This window comes from Kogia breviceps, chromosome 1 (assembly GCF_026419965.1).
Source record: "Kogia breviceps isolate mKogBre1 chromosome 1, mKogBre1 haplotype 1, whole genome shotgun sequence".
NCBI lineage: Eukaryota > Metazoa > Chordata > Mammalia > Artiodactyla > Physeteridae > Kogia > Kogia breviceps.
This window is the reverse complement of record NC_081310.1, coordinates 33818920-33843295: the sequence shown is the minus strand read 5'-3', so window position 1 is coordinate 33843295 and position 24376 is coordinate 33818920. Positions and strand designations below refer to the sequence as shown.

The 24376-nt window shown below is 39.6% G+C and overlaps 2 protein-coding genes across 11 annotated transcripts in view; both read left to right on the top strand.

The window, feature by feature from the left end:
* SELP (selectin P) overlaps positions 1-3136 on the top strand; it is a 46127-nt gene extending 42991 nt beyond the window's left edge. For all 8 annotated transcript variants that reach the window (XM_059042215.2, XM_059042241.2, XM_067030442.1 and 5 more), the window contains 3 exons: positions 743-773; positions 1821-1876; positions 2462-3136. In XM_059042215.2, the coding sequence (XP_058898198.1) occupies positions 743-773; positions 1821-1875 (86 nt within the window). In that variant the 3' untranslated portion in view covers position 1876; positions 2462-3136. The remainder of the gene's footprint in view (positions 1-742; positions 774-1820; positions 1877-2461) is intronic.
* A 2691-nt stretch (positions 3137-5827) lies between these two features.
* The window catches only part of F5 (coagulation factor V), a 78108-nt gene continuing 59559 nt past the window's right edge, over positions 5828-24376 (top strand). For 2 of the 3 annotated variants that reach the window (XR_010839895.1, XM_059042151.2), the window contains exons 1-3: positions 5828-6053; positions 10177-10268; positions 18787-18909. Coding sequence is in view for 2 of the 3 variants with exons in the window: in XM_059042151.2 (XP_058898134.1) it covers positions 5896-6053; positions 10177-10268; positions 18787-18909 (373 nt within the window). In the remaining variant the exon portion in view is untranslated. The remainder of the gene's footprint in view (positions 6054-10176; positions 10269-18786; positions 18910-24376) is intronic. The other variant, XM_067030411.1, reaches the window with a different exon arrangement.

Sequence of the window (24376 nt, the reverse complement as noted above, 5' to 3'; positions counted from 1 at the left end):
AACTTTCTAGGATTCTATGGTTAAATACTAGGAAAATGCTGCATACTGTGTCCCTCCCCTGCAAATTCAAAGTGCACATTCATTATTACACTGAAGGCTCAGTCATGCCCTGTAATATACTTGTTCATCTTCGTGTCACTTAATATTTTCTAAATGTATTTAGGCATGAGATGCTTTTCCTTCTTTATCTACCCATGGGATGATTGACAGACCTGCTGCCATGTTTAAAATTTCCAAAATCAGAGTCCATTGTTTGGATTAAGACAGAAGGCCCCCAATCACATATGTGATCAGGGGAGAAAAACATCCACTGTTATGTTGGTTTGGATTTGTTTACTTGCTTAGCTTGCCCAAATAACGACTGAGGGAGTGTGACAAAGGATGCAAAGATAGAGGGCCTCTAGTGCCAAAGAAATGAGTTTCGAGAACCAATGGTCTCAACAACAACCAAGAGTAGTGAAGAAGATGAAGGCAAGGACCAGAGGTAGGAGGAGAGGTTGTTACTGAAAGAGAAGTGGAGAAAGATGAGTGGACTCTGGAGTTACATATCGTTGAACTTTAATTTAGCCTAAAACAGGTCCCACCTCTTAGGGAGGGATGTTCCCTACACCTCTCGTATAATGAGCCCATCTGGAAATCAGTCTGCTGACTCCCCCCAATAATCCCTATCACTGATGGCCTTTCTCCCTCATCTCAATTTTTATTCTTAAACCAATCTTCTGTGTCTTTTTGCTTATTTCAGATGAAGGAAAAAGCCCCTTGAACCCTCAAAGGTAAGATGGAAATGTTTTATGATTAAGTTTTTCTAGTTTGACTTTTTAATTCACTGTAGTATGTCAGAATGATTATACAGATGAACGCTTTTTGAAATAAATCTTTGGCAATGTCCCCTTGACTAGTTCTGAAAATATACAGATAATATGTGCTAGCAATACACAATGTTTTTAAAAATCAGTAGGTGCCCTAATGATAACATAAAGGAGCAATACAGGGGGAAGTGACTTGGAAATAAAATGCTAGAGCTGAGGCACTATACCAGCAGATGCTATGGGGTCATCAGATGCTTGTACCTTCATTCAAACAGAATCACTATGAAGGCAACAGCATAAAGGTCAACTGAGAGGAATATTCTGTTAGTGATTCAAACAGTATCAGAACCATTGCCAACACCAACCTGATTTTTTTTAATGATGAACAACTCTGGCAAAGAGTTGGAAAACCTGTTATTACCTTCCCTTAATTCACATGGCAATTACATTTTAAAAGATGCACAAAAATTTAACATTTATATGTAAAGCAGTTAAGTTGCAGGCTCAGAGATTTTTCACCTCCGTGAACGTTGAGTAGCTATTCTAAAGTTATGTGGAGTGTGTTAAGACAATTCTTTTGCGCCCCAGGCATATTAGGACATCCAGCACCCATGGCCCCTGCTTAAATGTCAATAGTAAGTCTCGATCATTATGAAAATCAAAAAATGCCTATAGGGAGCAGTACTACCATTCTTTGAAAACTATTGCCACATGATCAAGTATCAAGGCTGGAATTTTATAATTCACCAAGAAGAAGTTGCAGCAGGGGCATAGCAAGTATTGAGTACCTAAAGCATCAACAATAACATGGGTATAAAGTGCAATGCAAATTACCCAGAGCTGTGAAGTGGGATCTTGAAAATCTCTTTGGTTTTATTCTTCTTTCCCACTAAAAGCAGAGAATTCCAGGGGTGGGATGGTAATCCATGGTCTCTGGAGGAACTATGTGCAGGACTGGGGTCAAGAACAAAGCATAATATGGCAGGTCATCTTTGTGTTTCTCTTCTTTAGCCACCTAGGAACATATGGAGTTTTTACAAATGCTGCATTTGACCCAAACCCTTAAGGTAAGTTATCTATGAAAGTATTTCTGAAGAAAATAGAACAGTAGGGGGAAAAGGAAGAATATAAAGGTTGACTTTTCTTTATATAATCATGAGTCACATTTTAACCATGTATTAAATGTTCAAACCATGCAGGAAATTGTGCTGGCAGTAGGGGACAGGTATAGCAGTAGAGTGACAATAGAAAGTGAGTTCATAAGAAGACTTCCATTTCCTCCAGGATAGAAATGTTCTAATTAGACATAACTTATGTCAGGATGTTATGACATTCAATTACTGGCTGCTAGGTGGTACTGATATGGCAGTTTTGCTTGCTCACCAGAAGTCACAAGTGCTAGAAAAATTGTACAGACTTTATGGAGCCAATTCCCTATGTGACCTGCTAGGAAAACAAAAGGAACATGGTAACTTCTCTCTCCCAAAAAGCTCAGTGAATGGTTGAGTTTCCTAAGAGAAGTAGTCTAGGTGGCAGAATATCTGGAATCTAGAAAAAGATTGTACTAAGCCTTAGGGGGTACATAGGCTGAGAGCTTTCTTTTATCTTTTTCAGGAAAATATAATTATTTTAATTTTTTGTCTCATTTTCAGAGACCTGTCCTTCTCTTGGTCACCTCACTCAACCTCCACAGGATCCTATTTTTGAACATCAGCCTTCCCGACAGACTTGACTGTAACTGTAGCTTATTTGCCACAGTTTTCTGTAAATACTTGTGAATAAGGGGCATGGAATTTCCTTTAGATTAGCTCTGGACCAGAGCAGGGCTGCACCACAAGCCCCAACTCTCCACCCACCACCCCTTCCTGCCCCATTTCCTCTTCTTCCAACACAAGCCTCAGAACTGGGACTGAATGTTTGTGCCGTGGTCTGTGGGCTTTGCCCCAGCTGTTACTTGAGATAGTAATTAACTAGAGCCTGGAGCATCTGACTCACCAGAAGACCAGACTGCAGAAAAATAAGAATGCCTCTTTATTTTGGGATTGGAGGAAATCATCCTCTACTTTGCTGGAAGGCAGGAGGCATCTCTGACTTGAGGGAGTTTCTGTAGGATTTCCTGGGTCTTCACTGCTTGCTGTTTGTGAAGGCTTTTAGACCTCTGCTGCGAGGCTTCAAGAGAAGCCTCTGGATGGCACCAGAGGCTGCAGAAGACTAAGAATCAAGACAGGAAGGTACATGTCACTGTAGACCTTCCCTCCACTGGTTATTCTCCCCCAGAGGACCCAAAGACCAATACTCGAATGTCTAATTAAAAGGATTCTCCCAAATGCCTTGTTCTATTATTTGACATTTTGTTGAATAAGATCTGTGTCCGTCACTTTGCATACATGAATGTAATGCACAATCACAGTAGTCCCAATTACAAGCTCAACCCTTCAGTGAGCAAATATGTATCTTACCACCACCATAAACACACAAGAAAATCAGAGAAGCAGAAAAATGTCTTCATCGTCTGAGTGCGTTTTACACATTCTTTAATTCACATGCTTAATAAATAGGTTATTGAAAGTTACACAGTAGTTGTGTGAAACTGATACAAAAAAATATAGAGCCAAACAATATAGTTGTCCTCTCTGTGAAATGTGAGGCAATGAACATGTCACACAGACTAGTTAAACATGCAAATAAAGAGCAAATAAAACACACAAATAAAAATGGTGAAAGTCTAACTAAAGGTTACAAAATTTTGCAAGAATTTTGGTAGTAAACTTGGGATTTAGGGACACATTGCTTTTTTTTTAAACATCTTTATTGGAGTATAATTGCTTCACAATGGTGTGTTAGTTTCTGCTGTATAACAAAGTGAATCAGCTATATGTATACATATATCCCCATATCTCCTCCCTCTTGCGTCTCCCTCCCACCCTCTCTATTCCACACCTCTAGGTGGTCGCAAAGCACCGAGCTGATCTCCCTGTGCTATGCGGCTGCTTCCCACTAGCTATCTATTTTACATTTGGTAGTGTGTATATGTCCATGCCACTCTCTCACTTCGTCCCAGCTTACCCTTTCCCCTCCCCATATCCTCAAGTCCATGCTCTAGTAAGTCTGGGGACACATTGCTTTTAAAAAGTTTCACTCATATACTGTACATAGCGTCTCTGACTGCTTACTTTATGCCGATCACTAGGCTCCGTGTTATAGGACGATGATTATCACCCTGTCTCCTGAGTCAGAATCTACCTTTTGTAAAATTGTTCCAGGGAATTCTGATGGTTTATCAGCTTTGTGAACCACTGATATTACAGATACAGAAGGATAAGGCACTCACTGTTCCTGTTCTTGAATAGCTTATCATCTAGTTGGGGACACAATAGACACCAATACAAAGTGATAGAGAGTAATCAACATCAGTATGTTATTTGAAGAGTGTGGTAGGAATTCATAAAATGGAAAAGTCAATTTGGCCCAGAATCAAGGAGATAGAACTCTGACTGGACTTCAGAGAGTGGACAGTCTGAGTTGATCAAATAATATCAGCCAAGAAGCAAAGACGGAGACCACATGTTGAGGAGACTAAAGACATCATAGAGATCTCATGTGAGGTGCTAGGTTACAATTTATTGAATCTGTTGAGACAAATCATAGAAGCTTGGAGGCATGTAGATTCAGGGGACCCAGGATAAGTCATAGTGATGCTTCAGACAAGATAATTCTCAGATTCTCTATAAATAGCAAAATCATATCTTAAGGCCATGTGAAACAGCCAGATCCTCCAAGAAACATAAAGGGCCCTGGAGGCAGGAAAAATATAATCAGAATAATCAACACGTGCTGTGTGCTTTCCAACTGCTAGGAATGATATACTTCACAGTGTTCTTTTATCCTCCCAACCACCCTATTGGAAAAAACTATTATTATCATCCCTGTTTGGCAGGTGTCAAAATTGAGATCCAGAGATGTTGTGTAACTTATCCAAGAGAACATAGCTAGTAAGTGGGATTGAAATCTGGTCTGATTCTCTCAGTGAAGCTCTTTAAGCCCTCTCCTCTGTCACTGCCTTAGGTGGCCACAGGCCCTTATCAAGACAGAACTGTGCAACAGAGAAAGACAAATATCCTATATCGCTTATATGTGGAATCTTAAAAAAATGATACAAATGAACTTACTTACAAAACAGAAATAGACTCACAGACATAGAAAACAAACTTATGGTTACCAAAGAGGAAGGGGGGAGAAATAAATTAAGAGTTTGGGATTAAAATATACACACTACTATATGTGAAATAGGTAATCAACAAGGACCTACTGTATAGCACAGGGAACTCTACTCAATATTTCCAGATATAGTGGAAAATAATCTAAAAATTATATGTATATATATATGAATCACTTTGCTGTATACCTGAAACTAACACAACATTGAATCAACTATATTTCAATATACATATATATTTTTTAAAAGACAGAACTGTGCATGGGTAGAAGTCAGTAAAGTGGGCCAGGCCAGCAGGCCCCATTCACGTGACCATCCCCTTGCTTCCTAACCACTTGAAAATACAATATTTCTGTGCCCAGTAACAGGGCATAGGGCCCTCTTCCTCTGATCAGAAGGAGAGCAGTGTGGTAAAAGGATTTGGGTCCCACTCTGCCCTGGGATTGCAGAGCGCCTGGTAAGTATGAACTCTGCCCCAGGCAGTGTTTATGGCGGCGGGGTCAGGTGAGGGGCTACTGAGCCGTGGGGTTAGCAGATGGAAGCTGAGAGGACATGTTGCCCCGTCTCATGAATCCCTGAGCACTGCCCTGCCTCCTAGAGCCGCTGATTGCTGCCCTTTCTTCAGTCACTAACCTGGTTGCTCTCCCTAATAACCTCCTGTCATCTGGAGCAGTGACCTAGTCAACCCCAGCCTGGAAAGGCCCGAGGAGGTGGGGACAGCGCGGGCTGCAGCTGCCGCGACGCCTGGGGGAGCTGAAGAGGAGGAGGACACTGCCACCCGCCGCCTCGGGGCCCTCACTGCAGTCCCGACAGCTGCCAAGCCTGGCCAAGCTGGGCGCAATCGGCTGAGGCAGAGGCAGGAAAGGAACCATGTTCCCAGCTCGCCCTTGCCTCTGGGTCCTCGTGGTCCTGGGCTTCAGCTGGGCAGGCTGGGGGAGCCTAGGGGCTGAAGCTGCGCGGCTAAGGCAGTTCTACGTGGCTGCTCAGAGCATCAGCTGGAACTATCTCCCCGAGTCCACAAACCTTAGGTAAGGCAGGCATGGCGACCGGTGGGCTTCTCCAGGGAGGACAATCTATTTCTTTTAGAGAGCATTCCCTTTGCAATTGCATTGCTTTTTTTTTTTTTTAACTTCAGGTAGGTAAATACAATTAATAGAAGAGTATAATGAATAAAATAAGCTTGGTGGATGCTCATTTTGCCTCCAATAATACAAGTTTATCATTCTGAGGATATAGAAAATATTGTTTGACTGGCTAGATACTGTTTCAAGTTTGCTGTTAATACAGTTTTGTTAGTATGATTGGTTGTTGATTTAATATATTGATTGACTCAAAAGCACCAGGTACCTACCTCTTCACTCTTGTTCCAGATTTTTAGTAGTCTAGTATTTTATTAAACTTCTAGTTACATATTATTTATTCCATGTCCACATAACTTCATCTTCTAAAACTAAAGGTGTACACTGTGTACTTTATTATAAGCAGGTTATTCGATAACAACTGCCATAATTTTGTTGTTTTCTTATAAATGACTTTCAAAACATCATCAGTTCATAAAAATGCAACATTGTTGTTCTTTTACCATTTTTCTGTTTCGTGTGATTCTTCATTTTTCTCTCATTCTTAATCACTCCCTGGGATATGGTCTACTCTGGCTATTTTGATAGAGTCACTATTAAAAGGTATATGTGACTTAGAGGGGGGTTAAATAATAAAACTGTATTTGAGTTGCAAACTATTTTTCCTAATTAAAAGGTTAAAAATAAGACTTCACAGAAATTAAACAAATCATAGGTTCTACTCAATATTTCCAGTTAGTTATGTTTTTATTTCTTTTAATGGTAAACCTCTTAGTGTGACTTGTTTCTTTTTTTAACTTAACATTACAGTTTAAGCGATTGTGAAAGATGTGTTCCTCTTTTACAGTTTCGAAACCAAAGCAATCTGCCAAAAAAATATTGTAATGTTTTAAGCCCCTTACTGTATAACATTACCCCTTTCAAAATCTTTTCTTTGTAATTGGGTTATTTTGGAGGGCATTGCATCTTGGTCTTGTAATAATAATAAGTCCCTCTTTTTTTGTATTAAAAAAAAGAGGGACTTCTTATTTAAATATTGTACATTTAAATACATTTAAAATATTGTATTTCAAGGTGATAATCTAGGTCACACCCACACCCTTAGAGAACTGCTGCTAACTAAAACCCCAAAGGAAGTAGCAGTCTTTCCAACATTAATTGTCCTGCTCTTGGGTGGAACACTAACTTGGTTGCTGGCTTTCCTGTGTCACACTGTGCTTATGCTTTGGAGTTTGTTCTTTCTTCTGTAATTAACAAGAATAACAAGCAGAATTGTGGAGGCAGAATCACATAGGGCCAAACCCTGATTCATATGGTAAATTCACATAGGAAGCCATGATTGGTCATCCTATCCTTTCTGTGGCTGAGTTTCCAGAATTCTGGGAAGAGTTGTTCCTCTGGTATCAATTATTGAGTCAAAACCATACAGTGATAATCCAGACCAACTGTCCATATTTTTGAACCTCAAATCATGTCATTTCTTTCTAGTACTTTTATGTGAAAAATCTAACCTTGTATCTGGCTGCTTAAACTAAGAACTTGTTCTAAATTGTCCTACACCTAGAGCTAATGATACTCGCTGTAAAGAAATCAACATAGACAACTCCATCCTTTGCTAAAGTGTATTTTAGCACAAAGCAAAGATCTTTCCTTATTTCATGTAATATTGGCAGGACAGTGCCTTTTAGAGGTGAAATATATCTTTTATTCTTGCTCTGGGGCTGAAGTGAATGTTTTTGAAAATTTCCCTAAGGAAACATGTTCAATCACATGTATATAATAACAGATAGTGAAAAAAATACATATATATTTTTCCTCAAGTATTCTAGCTTTATATGGTTTTATTATGAATAAATCATCCTTAAATAGTCCTCATAAATGGAAAATTCAATATGCATATTGTTTGAATTCATGTCATCTTTAACTTTCAGACAAATTATTTTCCAATAGCAATTCAATTATTCAAATTAAAATAAATATACCTCAGTACGCACACATAATACACACAGGGAAACATATTAGGAAACATACCTCTATTAAAACTACTCCAGATAAAAGACTAATTTAAAAAATAATAATAAAATAAAAATAAATAAGGGCTTCCCTGGTGGCGCAGTGGTTGAGAGTCTGCCTGCCAATGCAGGGGACAAGGGTTCGTGCCCCGTTCCGGGAAGATCCCACATGCCGCGGAGCAGCTGGGGCCGTGAGCCATGGTCGCTGAGTCTGCGCGTCCGGAGCCTGTGCTCCGCAACGGGAGAGGCCACAACAATGAGAGGCCCGTGTACAGCAAAACAAACAAAAAGACTAATTTTTCTTAGTAAAGATTTTATACTGTCACCTATACTGTATCTAAAGATCTAGGGTTAGGGATGGGAGCTACGTTTCAATTGTACATAAAACTAAACACACAAAATTACCACCACAGATTAATAAAAATGGACCTCCACATTAGGGACACAAACTAACATACAGAATCCTGGGGTTCTTGGGCTCTAAAAACTCTATGAGGTTGTTTAATTCATTTTCAACTTTCATGTTAACTTCTTACTTTTCCCCACACCCAAAGCACCAATACCCCTAGCAAATAGTGTCTAGTTTCTACTTGAATGCTTCCAGTGACTGAGAACTTACCACCTTCAATAGCTAATACTTACTCATGCCTCCTTTAATTCTGCTTCCAAATATTAACACAGTTCTTGTATCTTACATTTTAAAATTATGAGAATGGCTATAATTACAGATTTTTCTGCTCACCGGGAAAACCTGAAAGCTAAAATCCAATTTTCATTATATTTTAAAAATACTACTAGATAACATGCATTGAATATTTACAATGTGCCAGCTCTAAACCTTTTGTAGGTATTAACTTATTTAAAACGTGTAACAGTTCTGTGAGGGAGATTTTACTATTAGTCCCATCTCACAATTACAGAAACAGAGGCACAAATTGATTAAATAAACTTTTCAAGGTTATATAGTTAACAAGGGGTAGACACAGGATTCAAACCCAGACACTCTGAATTTACAACCAGTTCTCTTAGCTTCTGTGCTACATAGACATCATGGCAAATGTGATTAGTATCCCTCTCTGTTACACCCTAATTATAGTGGGGCCACTCTCTGGATTAGGAAGCATAACAAAGCCAATATGGGCAACTGGTTTAGACATTGGTAAGAAATTTCCCCTAATTATCTTTCCTTCATCTTTGAGTTTAAGACAAGGATAGGAATCATGTGCCCATCTTTAGAGACACTGAAGAAAAAGATGGGAAAGTATCCCAGTACTCTCCCTGCTGCCCTCTCTCTGAATTTTTAACCATGAAAACAGTCATCCCTTGGTATCTGTGGATATGGAACCTGCAGATACAGAGGGCTAACTGTACTAGTCTGTTTTATATAAGGGACTTGAACATCTACAGATTTTGGCGTCCAGGATCATCCTGGAACCAACCTCCCACAGATACCAAGGGATGACTGTACAATGGTTTTTGAATCCTGGCTTTGCCATTATCAACTGATTCTCCTTGGGCAAGTTTCTTAAACTTTCTGAGACTTAGGTTTTTCATTTGTTTGTTTCCTATATGAATCTCAGGGCCTTGACTCCATTAGCTATCTTCAACTTCTCAGCAAGAAATAGAGTCCACCAAATCAATAGTTCTTTACAATTTTCCCCAGTCACAGAAGACTGTGTTTGATTGATAAGTTGAAAAACAGCTCACATATTTATTCATAAGGGATTTGGTCATGTCTTTAATCACTTCAAATCTAAGCCTAAAGTTTGGGTTCACACTATCATCTTGGGTTCTATTTTAGAAAATTGATTCTGAGTAACAGGATTGGTTAGAGCAGACTAAATTTGTGAAAGAATGGTTATCACAACAGAATATTCTTGAAGACACCAATAATTATTTTATTAACTTCGCTTATTGTTTTTATTTATAAGACCTTGGGCTTCTGAACTACAGTTAAAAATACTGTTATTTCTAGTAAAAGTCTGAGGACATGAGATATATTTTGCTGTAATGTGCGAAGTAGATGTCATGTAAGCCTTTCAAATTTATTCTATTTCCAGTTCGAATACTTTTGCAACCTCCTTTAAGAAAATTGTCTACAGAGAGTATGAGGCATATTTTCAGAAAGAAAAACCACGATCCAGAACTTCAGGTAAGCCTGAAATATATTTTTCAATTTTAAAGATAAAGCTCTATGGATAATTTTATATTCATATGTATCTAAAATATTCATTTAGTGATATTTTATAGAAATGTGTGTTTTTGTTATTTTGGCTAGATAATTGGTAGGGCTCTTATTCATAGTATTGAGAATTGAGAAAAGCAAAGCATTAAGCCAAACTAGGGGCCCTTCTGAGCATGGAGCCCTGTGCAATTTCATGGGTCTCATGCCCAGGAAGCCAGCTGTTTTTAACTGTGATTTTTAAAAAAGCTAAACAAAACTTCTAAGTGTTTGAATTTTTATTCATTCATCTAACAAACTATTATTGAACACCTGCTGTAGGTGCTCAATTGAACTAGGCACTATGGATGCCACAGTGGACATTGAACTAGGCACTATGAATGAACTGGGCACTATGGATGCCACACTGGACAAGAGAGACACATTTCCTGCCTTCCTGGAGCTTATGGTCTAGTTTAATGAGCACAGATGAGCCTTAGCAAATGATCATTTGCTGGGTCCCTAGACTCATTTAAAGGAACTGTATATAGCTGATTCTTTTGCATCTATCTTTCCCATTTCTTCTGTTTTATTTAATGTGATGTATATAACAGCTATAATTTTTAGAGAAAAATCTCCTCTTTTTTTCCTCACCTCTTTTTTAATTAAGGAAAGTAGGCTGAATGGGTTTCTGGGATGGTAAATATGGTAACATAGTTCACAGAACTGATAAAGGCCATTAAGAGAGAACTTCCTCCAGTTAGGTCCCCAAGTCAGTAATTCACTCATCCTTCCCCCCAACCAGGTGAAGACCTGTCATCTTCCCCAGACTCGTCCTTCTATCTCTTTTATTCATTCCATCTTGTTCTGCCTCCTCCTCGGATCTCCCTTTATCTTCTATCTTTCCTTAACTGGAGCCTTCCCTGTCGTCAAAAATCCTCAAAAATAAAACAGAACACAACTTATGTTCAAATTAACATCCCATCTCAAAAAAAAATCTCCCCTTGATCTGTCTGCCTTTTCTCCCCTTTCCTTCACTACCAATTTCCTGTGTGATTGGTGCATTTCATTCTCTATCATATCAAATTACTCTCCAAAAAGGGGCCCCATGACCTCTTAGATGCCAGACCAATGGTTTCTTTCCAGTTATTTTCCCACTTGACATTACTAGGACATGTAATGCTCCCCCTTCTTGAAACTCTCTCTTTACCTGGTTTCCCTGGTGCCACTTCCCCTGCTAACCGAGATGGAATGGAAGTGAATGGAAGGTGAAGAAATGTAAGTAGGAGGAACTTACATAGATAACTCTTTCCTGAAACTTGGCTCCAAATGGGAGGAGAAATAGGGTAGTTCTGGGAGGGAATGAGGGGTTTAAGGATATTTTAAGAGTTTTATTTAAAAAAGAATGACAGTGACTTAAAATATCTAAGTGCTCAAGGGAAGAATCCAATAGAAAAGGAGAGGATGAAAACATCTGAGAGAGAATAATTGATGGAACCAGACTCAGAAGAAACAGGAAGTGATGTGATTCAAGGCTGGGTTGGATCAGCCTGAGGTGGAAGAGATGCTAACGTTCATGGGGGGCTGGGTAGGGAGCCTGGCAAGGGACCAGGTGAGTAACCTTTTATTAATAAGGTTACTAATAAAATTAAGTTTGTCATTTTGGTCAGGAAATTAAAGGATCTCCTGTCCTCTACAGACTCTGTAGTCTATTCATTTTTACAGATCCAGCTTCAAGCTTAGTATGTACAGTAGATATTTAAGAACTATTTAATTAAATTAAGTTGTAAGTGGGTAAAGGGAAGATGAGCTGGGAAACATATTCATCAGGCCTGGGAAAAGAGGAATTGGGCAGAGATTCAGAGCTCTCCTTTTTGTGACTTTTGCCAAGTTCACTGAATTTGAATGTGCTGTGTCAGCCATTGTGCTGAGTGCAGTAAGGGATAGAAGGACCAGTGCCAGGCTGCAGACTGCCTTTTAGGTCAGGCGTCCCAAACCCCCCGGCTACAGACTGGTACCAGCCTGTGGCCTGTTAGGAACCGGGCTGCACAGCAAGAGGTGAGCAGGGAGCCAGAGAAGCCCATCTGTATTTACAGCCGCTCCCCTATTGCTCACATTACCGCCTGAGCTCCGCCTCCTGTCAGATCATTAGATTCTCACAGGAGCACGAACCCTACTGTGAACTGCGCATGCGAGGGATCTAGGTTGTGCACTCCTTAGGAGAATCTAATGCCTGATGATCTGAGGTGGAGCGGAGTCAGTGATGCTACTGCTGGGGAGTGGCTGCAAATACAGATGATCATTAGCAGAGAGGTTTGACTGCAGGGAGACCATAATAACTCAGTTGCTTGCAGACTCATATCAAAACCCTATCAGTGAGTGGCAAGTGACAATTAAGCTGCATCTTACGGAGTAGACCGGATATAAGCAACACACTTCGGGTGTCACTGTCTCCCAACACCCCCAGATGGGACCATCTAGTTGCAGGAAAACAAGTGCAGGGCTTCCACTGATTCTGCATTATGGTGAGTTGTATAATTATTTCATTATATATTACAGTGTAATAATAATAGAAATAAAGTGTACAATAAATGTAATGCACTTGAATCATCCCAAAACCATCCCCCGCCCTGGTCCGTGGAAAAACTGTCTTCCACAAAACCAGTCCCTGGTACCTAAAAGGTTGGGGACTGCTGTTTTAGGTGATACAGAAGCATCAGTCATTTTTTAAAATTAATTTTTATTGGAGTATGGTTGCTTTACAATGTTGTGTTAGCCTCCACTGCACAGCAAAATGAATCAGCCATACACATACAGAGAGCCCCTCCCTTTTGGACTTCCTGCCCAGTTAGAGGTCACCACAGCCCATTAGGTAGGGTTCCCTGTGCTCTTTCGGCCATGGCTCACGGGCCCAGCCGCTCCGCGGCATGTGGGATCTTCCCGGACGGGGGCACGAACCCATGTCCCCTGCATCGGCAGGTGGACTCTCAACCACTGTGTCACCAGGGAAGCCCCTGTGTGCTCATTTTTGAAGAGGAGAAGACTGTGACCAAAATCCTTGGAGATGATTAATTTTGTAGCGATTTCCTGATTCAACCTCATAAATTAGAAGTAGACCTTGATAGCTGATTTACGTTTAAGCCTGGCACACTTAAAATATTACCTTTCTGTCAACCCCAGTGTATCTCATAACATATTTGTTTTATATGAACTCTGAGGCATTTTAACATTCATTTTCATGCAACCTCTTCCTGAACTCCCAAAGTTGCTTAATTATGAACCCCTGGAGTACAGGGCTGGTGTCTTATTCATCTCTGTATCCCTATAATAATTGATACTAGGAGGCAAACCTGATGTAAAGGAAAAGTCTCAGATTTTTAATAAGATCTGGTGTGAACACTGCCACTGACTATGTGGGCTGGAAAAGTCTCAGATTTTTAATAAGATCTGGTGTGAACACTGCCACTGACTATGTGGGCTTCCTCATTCCATTGCCTAATTCTGTGTTCTTTGTACCTTTTGCTTATTTCCCGCTCCACCCATCTGGTGGGTATGACTCTAGCCACATGCCCCATTTCTACAGCATGAGCCCAGAAGTTATTGTAATTGCAGGTGGGGCTAAGGCTACAGGACTGGAGGTCTGATGAGACACCTGTCCAGCGAGGTTTGTGGACATGTGGACAGGTGGAGGGGCCAGGCTCATTTTCAGAAATCCTGTCTTGGGATCTAAAACGGCTAGTTTTGATTCTCTGTGTATTTTCCAGGAAGATTATGAAATGTTTGTCCCCAAAGGGGTTTTATATTAACAGCAACAATGGGCTGCCCTGTATTCTGTAACACATTATTCACCTGAGAGCAGGGGATTGCATTAGCTGACCTCCTGCAGTCTTTTCCAACTCCCAAACTGCAAGAATTTGGATACATGCTGTGCTAACTTCCTGGGATTTCAAGATAGGCCACTCCTTCCCCCAGTTTGGCTTTGGGCACTGAGGAGAGTGTGGAAAAGGTCCTAGGCCATGTGGCTAATGAAGGAACTAAACAGCAGCTCAAACAACATTCAGCCATGTGTTTGACTACATGCATGAAGGTATTTGGTTTGTATTTATAAAAACATCCCTTTGTTTTGCTTTAATTATGAAGAAGCAGATAGGGAGGCTTAATAAATATTCCAAAGAACTCATTGCAGTAAGAGGTTAAATAACTTAGAAGACTTACCCTGGGCATCTGGCATTTGCAGCCATGTGATGCCAACAAACAAATCAACCGAGCAAGGCAACCACGGCAACAAAATGCAGTGGACATTGTGACAGCAGTCAGCACCTGATTGGGCTCAGGGGCATTCTGGGCTGTGGGAGTAGCCAGTGGGGACTTCTGCTGGGAGTTAGGGCTGAGGATAGCAGCCAGAAGAGAGGGGTCAGCCAGTGGAGTCAGATGTGGCCAGGAGTAAAAAATGGTGTGGACGTTGGGACTGTTCCAGGAAAGTGGAGGATCTGACCCGCCCTGCAGAAGGTGCGAAAGAAAGCTTTGGTTCAAGAGTCCAGAGAACTGAGTTCTACACCCAGCAATGCCACACGGTCACTCTCCGCACCCACTTCCCAGGCTTTGTGACCATCTCTATAGTGAGGATTAAACTATGTGGCCTCCATGGTCCTGTGAAAAACTAACATAAAAACACACAAACAAAAAGCTTCAGGCACAAGGTCAACATAAACTCTAGGACTGGAGTTCAGTGAAAGGAATAAGTGGGTGGAAAGATAGGAGTTGGGGAAAGATAGGACCTCTATCTCAGAGATCACATTTGATCGATGCTAATAGGAAATTAGTTTTCTATTGCTGCAACATATTACCACAAACTTGGGGGCATAAAACAACACACATGTATTATCTTAGAGTTCTTGAGGCCAGAAGTCCAAAATGAGTTTCACTGGGTTAAAATCAAGGTGTTCGTAGAGCTCTATTCCTTCTGGAGGCTCTAGAGGAGAATTGTTTCCTTGCCTTTTCCAGTTACTAGAAGCCACCTGCACTAATGGGCTCATGGCCCCTTCCTCCATCTTCAAAGCCAGCAGGTAGCAACTTCCAACTGCTAACTCAGATACTCCTGCATCCCTTTTATGAGAGATTTTATGATTACATTGGGCCCACCTGGATAATCCAGGAAACTCTCCCCATCTCAACATCTTTAACTTAATCACACCCACAGAATCCATTTTGCCATATAAGGTAGCATATTCATGGGTCCCAGGGATTAGGACAGGGACATCTCTGGGAGGCCATTACCCTGCCTACCACACCCACCAAACAAAACCCTCCCACGACATCCTCCATTTCAGAGAATGGCACCCTCATACACCCAGCCCTTCAAGCCAGAACCTCACCAGCCATCCATGGCAACTTGATCTCCCTCATCCTCCACTCCATGTTCAACCCATCAAGTCCTGACAATTTGATTTCCTAAATAGCTCTCTAATACGTTCTCTCCTTATTATCTCCATTGCCCTAACCTTAAACTAAGTCAAGTCACCAACATCTCTCTCCTGGAGCCTTCCATCTATTTTCTCAACAGTCACTCCGGTTTCTCCCCAGATCACACTCCACAAATGCAGCCAGAGGTTTAAAAACCAATATGTGGTTCATGTCACATCCCTGCTTCCAGATACTCTTAGGTTACAAAGCAAAAGTCTAAGAGGCCTACAAGGCCCTATGTGACTGGACCTCTGATCATGCCTTTGGCTTTACTTTCTGCCTATCTCTCTTACCTACTAAGCTCTACCTTCCATGGCTGTCAGTTCTCTGAATAGGCCAAGTTTTCTGGCACCTCAAGGCCTTCACACATGCTAATCCCACTCCCTGGAATGTCCTTGTCTATCCCTTTGCCTCTTTGCCTTTGGACTTCAGTTAATGCATCACTTCCTCAGAGAAGCATTTCCCAACCCTGATTCCCTCCCTGCCTCTAAGATTAGACTAGATGCCTCTGTCAAATGCTCTTAAGAGAATCCTGTACTTTTCTTTCATAATATGAACCACAGTTTGTAATTCAATATTTGTGTGATCATTTGTTAAAATCTGTCTTTCCTTCTATTTTCTAAGCTCTGTGAAGGCAGGGGGTACATCTGTTTTACTCACCATTTCAATTCTAACACCTAGGATAATGTGAGCACTCAATATTTGTTGAATGAATGAAAAACTACAAGGTGGGGGGCTGCAATACAAAGAGGTGGTTAAAAGCTCAGTATCTAGAATCACACAGATTTAAGTTTAAATCATGGCTCTGCCTCTAATTATCTGTATAATATTGGGTAAGATATTTAAATTCTCTGAGGCTCAGTTTCCTCATCTATAAAATAAAGATCTTAATATCTACCTTAAAGATGTATTGGGAGGTTTAATGTAAGGACTTAGAGTGCTCAAATATATCAAGAGGGACGTTTATAATTATTGCCACTGCAAACAAATGCCAGTTGAACTCCATGACTACTGTAACTTCCCTCTCCTGCTCCTGTGATTCCTAATGGGCAGAAGCCAACCCCATGAGAGCTTATAGATGGCTTGGAAGTGAGAACAGTCAATTGTCTGAGAGAGGACTTTTGGTGACAGGTTCTCAAGCTTTAGAGGACATCAGAATCACTCAGGAGCACACATCTAAAATGCAGGTTCCCAAACCCCACCTCCAGAGACTCAGGTTCATTGAGGCTGAGATAGTATTTACTTGGGAGTCTGCCTTTTAGTTAGACCCTCACTGATTCTGATGCAGAGCATCCAAGCACCACACTTTGGGAAATCCTAATATATGATTCTTCAAAAATCTGACTCAAATATCAACTCTTCCCTTAACTCCACAGACAGAATTGGTCCTTCATCCCCTCTGCTCCCATAGCACTTGGCCTGTATCTCAGCAGTAGCTCCTACCGAATGTCTATCTCTAAACGAGCTTGTGATCTTCTTAAGGACAGGGACGGTGCCTTATTTATCCATGTGGCCCCAGAGCCTAGCACAGTGCCTGGGATGTAGTAAGTGAAACCTCACTCTTGATTTCTGCACCCTAACCTGCTCTCCTCGCTGTGTTCCCATCAAAGTAACTGATAACATTATTTATCCAGTCGCTCAGATCAAAAACCTTGGTGTCATCCTTGACTTCTCTCTCTCAAGTGCCACATCCAACTCCTCAGCAAATTTGCTGGCTCTACTGTTGAAATGTCCAGAATCCAACCTCTTCTTCCTACTTCATTGCTACACATGCTGGTCCAATACACTGTTGTCTCTCATTTACACTACCTGTTCTGCTTCCACTCTTGTCACTACACAGAATATTTTCTACACAGCAGCTAGGATGAACTTTGAAAAAAATTTTATTTATTTATTTATTTATTTATGCAGCAGGTTCTTATTAGTTATCTATTTTATACATATTGGTATATATATGTCAATCTCAATCTCCCAATTCATCACACACACACACACACACACACACACCGCTTTCCCCCCTTGGTGTCCATACGTTTGTTCTCTACATCTGTGTATCTATTTCTGCCCTGCAAACTGGTTCATCAGTACCATTTTTCTAGGTTCCACATATATGCATTAATATATGATGTTTGTTTTTCTCTTTCTGACTTACTCTGTATGACAGTCTCTAGGTCCATCCATGTCTCTATAAATGACCCAATTTCGTTCCTTTTTATGGCTGAGTAATATTCCATTGTATATATGTACCACATCTTCTTTATCCGTTCATCTGTTTATGGACATTTAGGTTGTTTCCATGTCCTGGCTATTGGAAATAGTGCTGCAATGAACATTGGGGGTGCATGTGTCTTTTTGAATTATGTTTTTCCCTGGGCATATGCCCAGTAGGTTGAACTTTTAAAACATATCAGACCATGTCTCTCTGTTGCACAAAGCTCCAGTGATTTCCCATTTCACTTAGAAGAAAATCCAGACTCCTTACCATGGCCCATAGAGGGTGATCTGCCCCCTCCACCCCCAACTTTTCTCTCTCTGGCCACACTGTTTGACTGTTTTTTAGATACATCAAGCTCCTACCTCAGGGACTTTGAATTTGCCTCAGGACCAGAGAACAGTCTGATTTGCTCCCTGACTTCATTTAGGTCTCTGAGGTGTCCCCTTCAGAGAGATCTAAAGTAGCTAGTCACCCTTCCTATATTACCCTGTATAACTGAAAATGAACTTCTTTCTTGACCCAAGATGCTAGTCTCCCCAGGAATGACAGTGGATCAGAATGGGGTGGACATGGTCAGAACGATTTCTTCTACTCTCTTAACTAGTTTTGGGTCCAAGCCAAGTGTTTCTACCTTCCCATCCTTATCTGCCTGCATGTAATATAGAGTTAATGAGCTGGCAAAGCCTTCTAGATTGAAGATAAGCAGGTCAACCTCAGGACTGAGAGGAATGACAGCAATCACCTGTGGGGTTTTATGCATGTTTTTCCTGCTTAGCAGCTCTTTCTTGGTAATCCTGAACACAAGCATATTTTAAATCCTTGTTTTCATAGGACTTCTTGGGCCTACTTTATATGCTGAAGTTGGAGACATCATGAAAGTTCACTTTAAGAATAAGGCAGACAAACCCTTAAGTATCCATCCTCAAGGAATTAAGTACAGTAAATTCTCAGAAGGTAAGAGGAATTTAACATCCCTCTGACAAGGGAAAACTTACAACTCTTTACCACCTGTGTCAAACATTTTAAACCATATTGTTGACCAAGTTAGAGAAATCTCCTTTCCTGCAACTGGTAATTATAAAAGTTGTTGCCTTTGTAGATTTCAGAGAGGAAAATGAAAAAATTCTGGGGTCATCTGGACCTCAGTTTTTTGGTAGGTTCTTGTTTTTTTTAATAGTTGGATGGGCAAGTTACCTAATCTTTATGAACTCCAATATGTTCCTCTGCAAAATGAGAATAATAATACATGTATTGCAAGATGGGTTAAGGCAGAGGTCTGCATACCTTTCTGTGAAGGGCCAGTAAATATTTTGGGCTTTGTGAGCTATGGAATCTCTGTTGCAACTACTCAACTCTACTCTTTAGTACAAAAGCAGCCATAGATTTTATGTAAATGGATGCACATGGCTGTGTCCCAATAAAACTTTATTTACAAAAACAGGCAGCTGACTGGATTTGGCTCATGAAACATAGTTTGAAATAGCAACATAGGACTAGCCTGGCACCTAGATGGCACTTAATAAGTGATATTTGGTGGTGATGGTGGTAGTAGAAGTAGTTTCAAAATTTTGGACATAGTGAAGTACTTAAAAACATAAGCTTTGAAGGCAGACTTAAATTCAAATTCCAGCTTTATAATTTCTGGTTCTATGACCTTATCATCTCTGAGCCTCAGTTTTCTTGTCTATAAAATGAGAATGATTATACCCATTCCATAAGATTATTTTGAGGATCAAATGAGAGCACTTAGATAACAAACTAAACATGGTTCCTGGAACCTGGTAAGCCCTCAATAAATAATGACAATGATGATGATGATAACACTGATGGTGAAGATCATGAAGATGGTGGTGATAAAAGTGACTACATCAGCCACAGGATGGTAAGTACCCATGTTGACATTGTTCTGATTATTTCCATTATGTTGATGTTCAGACCACATTAAGCAGAGCAGAGTTCTGTTAGGAACCGATATAAGAAAATTATCCATATTGTAATAGATATTGGTATAATAACATTTAAAAATAAATTTTAACCCTTCATGATTCACAAATCTTTTTCCCATGTGTTCCAGCCATTATACCTTTGAAGAGAAGAACTGAGTAGGAGAGTGGTTTTCAATGTAGGTTCTGGAACTAGATGCCTGGTGCAAATCCTGGCTGAGACACTTATTAGCTGTGACTTTTTTTTTAACATCTTTATTGGAGTGTAAGTATTTTACAATGGTGTGTTAGTTTCTGCTTTACAACAAAGTGAATCAGTTATACATATACATATGTATATGAGTCCTGGCGGGGAAAGATGTTACTGTATTTAGTGTGGAAGTCTCATGGTGGCCTTTCATCCATAAACTGGAAGCATCTGAGGCTTGATTTGTGACCCAAGATGTGATCTATCCTACACAATGTTCCATGCACGCTTGAGAAGAAAGTGTAATCTGCTGTTTTTGGATGGAATGTCCTATAAATATCAATTAAATCTATCTGGTCTGTTGTGTCATTTAAAGCTTCTGTCTCCTTATTTATTTTCATTTTGGATCATCCTTCCATTGGTTTAAGTGAGGTGTTAAAGTCCCGCACTATTATTGTGTCATTGTTGATTTCCTCTTTTATAGCTGTTAGCAGTTGCCTTATATATTGAGGTGCTCCTATGTTGGGTGCATATATATTTATAATTGTTATATCTTCTTCTTGGTTTGGTCCCTTGATCATTGTGTAGTGTCCTTCCTTGTCTCTTGTAACATTCTTTATTGTAAAGTCTATTTTATCTGATATGAGTATTGCTACTCCACATTTCTTTTGATTTCCATTTGCATGGAATATCTTCTTCCATCCCCTGACTTTCTATCTGTATGTGTCCGTAGGACTGAAGTGGGTCTCTTGTAGACAGCATATATATGGGTCTTGTTTTTTTATCCATTCAGCAAGCCTGTGTCTTTTGGTTGGAGCATTTAATCCATTCATGTTAAGGTAATTATCGATATGTATGTTCCTATGACCATTTTCTTAATTGTTTTGGGTTTGTTGTTGTAGGTCCTTTTCTTCTCTTGTGTTTCCCACTTAGAGAAGTTCCTTTAGCATTTGTTGAAGAGCTGGTTTGGTGGTGCTGAATTCTCTTAGCTTTTCCTTGTCTGTGAAGCTTTTGATTTCTCCATTGAACCTGAATGAGATCCTTGCTGGGTAGAGTAATCTTGGTTGTAGGTTCTTCCCTTTCATCCCTTTAAGTATATCATGCCACTCCCTTCTGGCTTGTAGAGTTTCTGCTGAGAAATCAGCTGTTAACCTTATGGGAGTTCCCTTGTATGTTATTTGTCATTTTTCCCTTGCTGCTTTCAGTAATTTTTCTTTGTCTTTAAATTTTGCCAATTTGATTACTATGTGTCTCGGCATGTTTCTCCTTAGGTGTATCCTATATGGGACTCTCTGTGCTTCCTGGACTTGGGTGGCTATTTCCTTTCCCATGTTAGGGAAGTTTTCGACTATAATCTCTTCAAATAGTTTCTCGGGTCCTTTCTCTATCTCTTCTCCTTCTGGGCCCCTATAATGCGAATGTTGTTATGTTTAATGTTGACCCAGAGGTCTCTTAGGCTGTCTTCATTTTCTTTCATTCTTTTTTCTGTATTCTGTTCTGCAGCAGTGAATTCCACCATTCTGTCTTCCAGGTCACTTATCCGTTCCTCTGCCTCAGTTATTCTACTAATGATTCCTTCTAGTGTATTTTTCATTTCAGTTATTGTATTGTTCATCTCTGTTTGTTCTTTATTTCTTTTACGTGTATGTTCTTTAATTCTTCTAGGTCTTTGTTAAACATTTCTTGCACCTTCTCAGTCTTTTCCTCCATTCTTTTTCCGAGGTCCTGGATCATCTTCACTATCATTATTTTGAATTCTTTTTTGGAAGGTTGCCTATCTCCACTTCAGTTGGTTGTTTTTCTGGGGTTTTATCTTGTTCCTTCATCTGGTACATAGCCCTCTGCCTTTTCATCCTGTCTATCTTTCTGTGAATGTGGTTTTTGTTCCACAGGCTGCAGGATTGTAGTTCTTCTTGCTTCTGCTGTCTCTTTATCTTATGTTTACCTAACATGTGAATGTGAAATTCTCAGTAATTTACTGTGGTCAATGTGGTAGATATTAAAAACCTCTATATGTTCAAATAAACCTGGATACATAACACCATTTAAAATTAAATTTGATATTGTTGGATGATTGGTTACACTGCTATATCTAGCATGTGTTAGAGCCTCTTATGTGATTCTTAGAAAATAATATTGATTGCTCTCATTACAGTTGAACAATGTATTCTGATTATGGCTTCTCCATTGAAGTGGCCTTAAAAGAAATCTAGAAGTGAAATCCATCACAACCAGTGCACCAGCATGTAATCTACTATTAACTGGGCTGTGAGCCCCTCAGGGTCGCAGGCTGTCTTCCTTACATTTGTGCCCTGGCACCTAGCCTAGAGCCTGGAACACAGATGATGATGATGATAATCATTACTGAACTAAACTGAGGGACTGAGGACCAGATTGGAAAGTAAAGACCATGTGTCATTTTCCACCTGCTCTAAAATGTATTAATTTTGCTGGTGATTGTGAGCAGTTACCTGATCTTACTACCAGTTCTTACCCCCTTTAGAATAGATTCAGTCTTTCTCACGTGTATTAAGAGAAATTAAGAACACAAGATAAATCGTATCAGAAGTATGAAGTTCATTTCTTCATAAATGAAAGGTTATGTTAATTTAAAAATGGCTTGGAAAGGAAATAGCCAAAATACTAAACTATATTAGCACAGGTTGCCATAGCATTGGTTAGGTGCCAGACATTTTACGTATATTTTTCAGTCCTCAGAACCCATCAAAATGATAATACTGTTGCTAGAAAATGATTATATTATCTTACGTTATGAATGAGAAAACTGAGGCTGAAAGGGAGGTTAAGAAATTTTCCCAAATTCACACAGTTAGCAAGTGGTACAATCAAGAAATTTCAATTCTTGCCCACAAACTTATGTACTAGCAGGAGAAAGTATCATTAATCATATAATTTCACAAATATTTTAATTATAGTATCATCACGATTTTTAATTAAATATTTGTGAAATTATATATCAGAGATCAGGGAATGAGTAAACTGACCTATAGGATATGTTTATCCAGAGAAAGAGGAAGAACTTCAAAAGTTCTCTCTCACCCTACAAAGAATATCACATTTTGTCCTTTTGAGAGCTTATGAATGCCATTTGCTACTATAGGAATTTCCTATAGTAGAATCACAGTTGGAACAGTGGAAGTATTACGTCCAGAAACATTATTTTTTAACTTCATGAGATCACAAAGCATGAAGCATTGAATAAGGGTCATCATGCTTGATTCAACATAGCTTTAGTCAACAACTTGCCATGAAAATTCCAGTCAACAGACAAGGTTTAACCTGAGAGGGCAGATCTCCTTATCAGTCCTGTTTTTGCTTTGCTACCAAAGCTATTTTGCAACTTTCCAGAGATAATTCATTGTGTTTATTAGCAAAGACTCTTCCTCATAAACTCTTTTTTCTTTTTGACTTAGACTGGAATAATATTATTATTCACAGGAAGTTATTTCAGCTTTTAACATTTCTCAGCTCCTGATAATTTTAACACTCAAATCCTTCTTATCAACATAGTGAAAGTTCAGCCTATTAAATATTGGTTATCAGTGTCAAAAGAATATTTTTTGTGGGGAAAAAAAAGGTACAACAGAGTCCCGTGTTAAGCTTTTCACTAGCACAAGGGTCACAAACTTAGATGCCTACAGCAGCCAAGAGGGTAATTCAATGAAAAACTTAGTCCAGTAGGGACTGGTGATCAGATAGCTAGTGTCCTATCTGAAGGGGGCAGCCAGAACTCAGATCCAGCCAAATTCTATGCAGGAATTTGATCCAGTGTCACCAGATCTCCAGGTTTTTATTTGTTGTTGTTGTTATTCTTTAAGAGAAACCAGCAACCAGGTTCTTATAATTATATTCTTATAATTATATAAGAATATCTGTATTCATATTGTTAATGTTGGCATTTAATATGTTTTAATACCATGCAATTCTAACAAACATACACATGAGTTTAGACTTTATGACCTTGCTTCTAGACCATAGGACCTTAAATCTTAAGAGTTCAATAAACATTCATTGAGCACCTTCTCCATGCTAGGTACTGTGAAAGGCACCAGCGATACTAAGACAAATACAATTCAGCACCTGTCTTTGAGTTGCTCATATTCTAGTGACAGAAATGTGCATGGTACAAATAATTATTATCTAGTAGGAAGAAATAAAATTAATCATCTAATCTCACACATATCAATACTTAATTATAAATTGTGGTGAGTGCTGTAAAAGGAAAAACACAGCACAATCATAGATCAGGGAAGAAGTAAGCTTACACTTG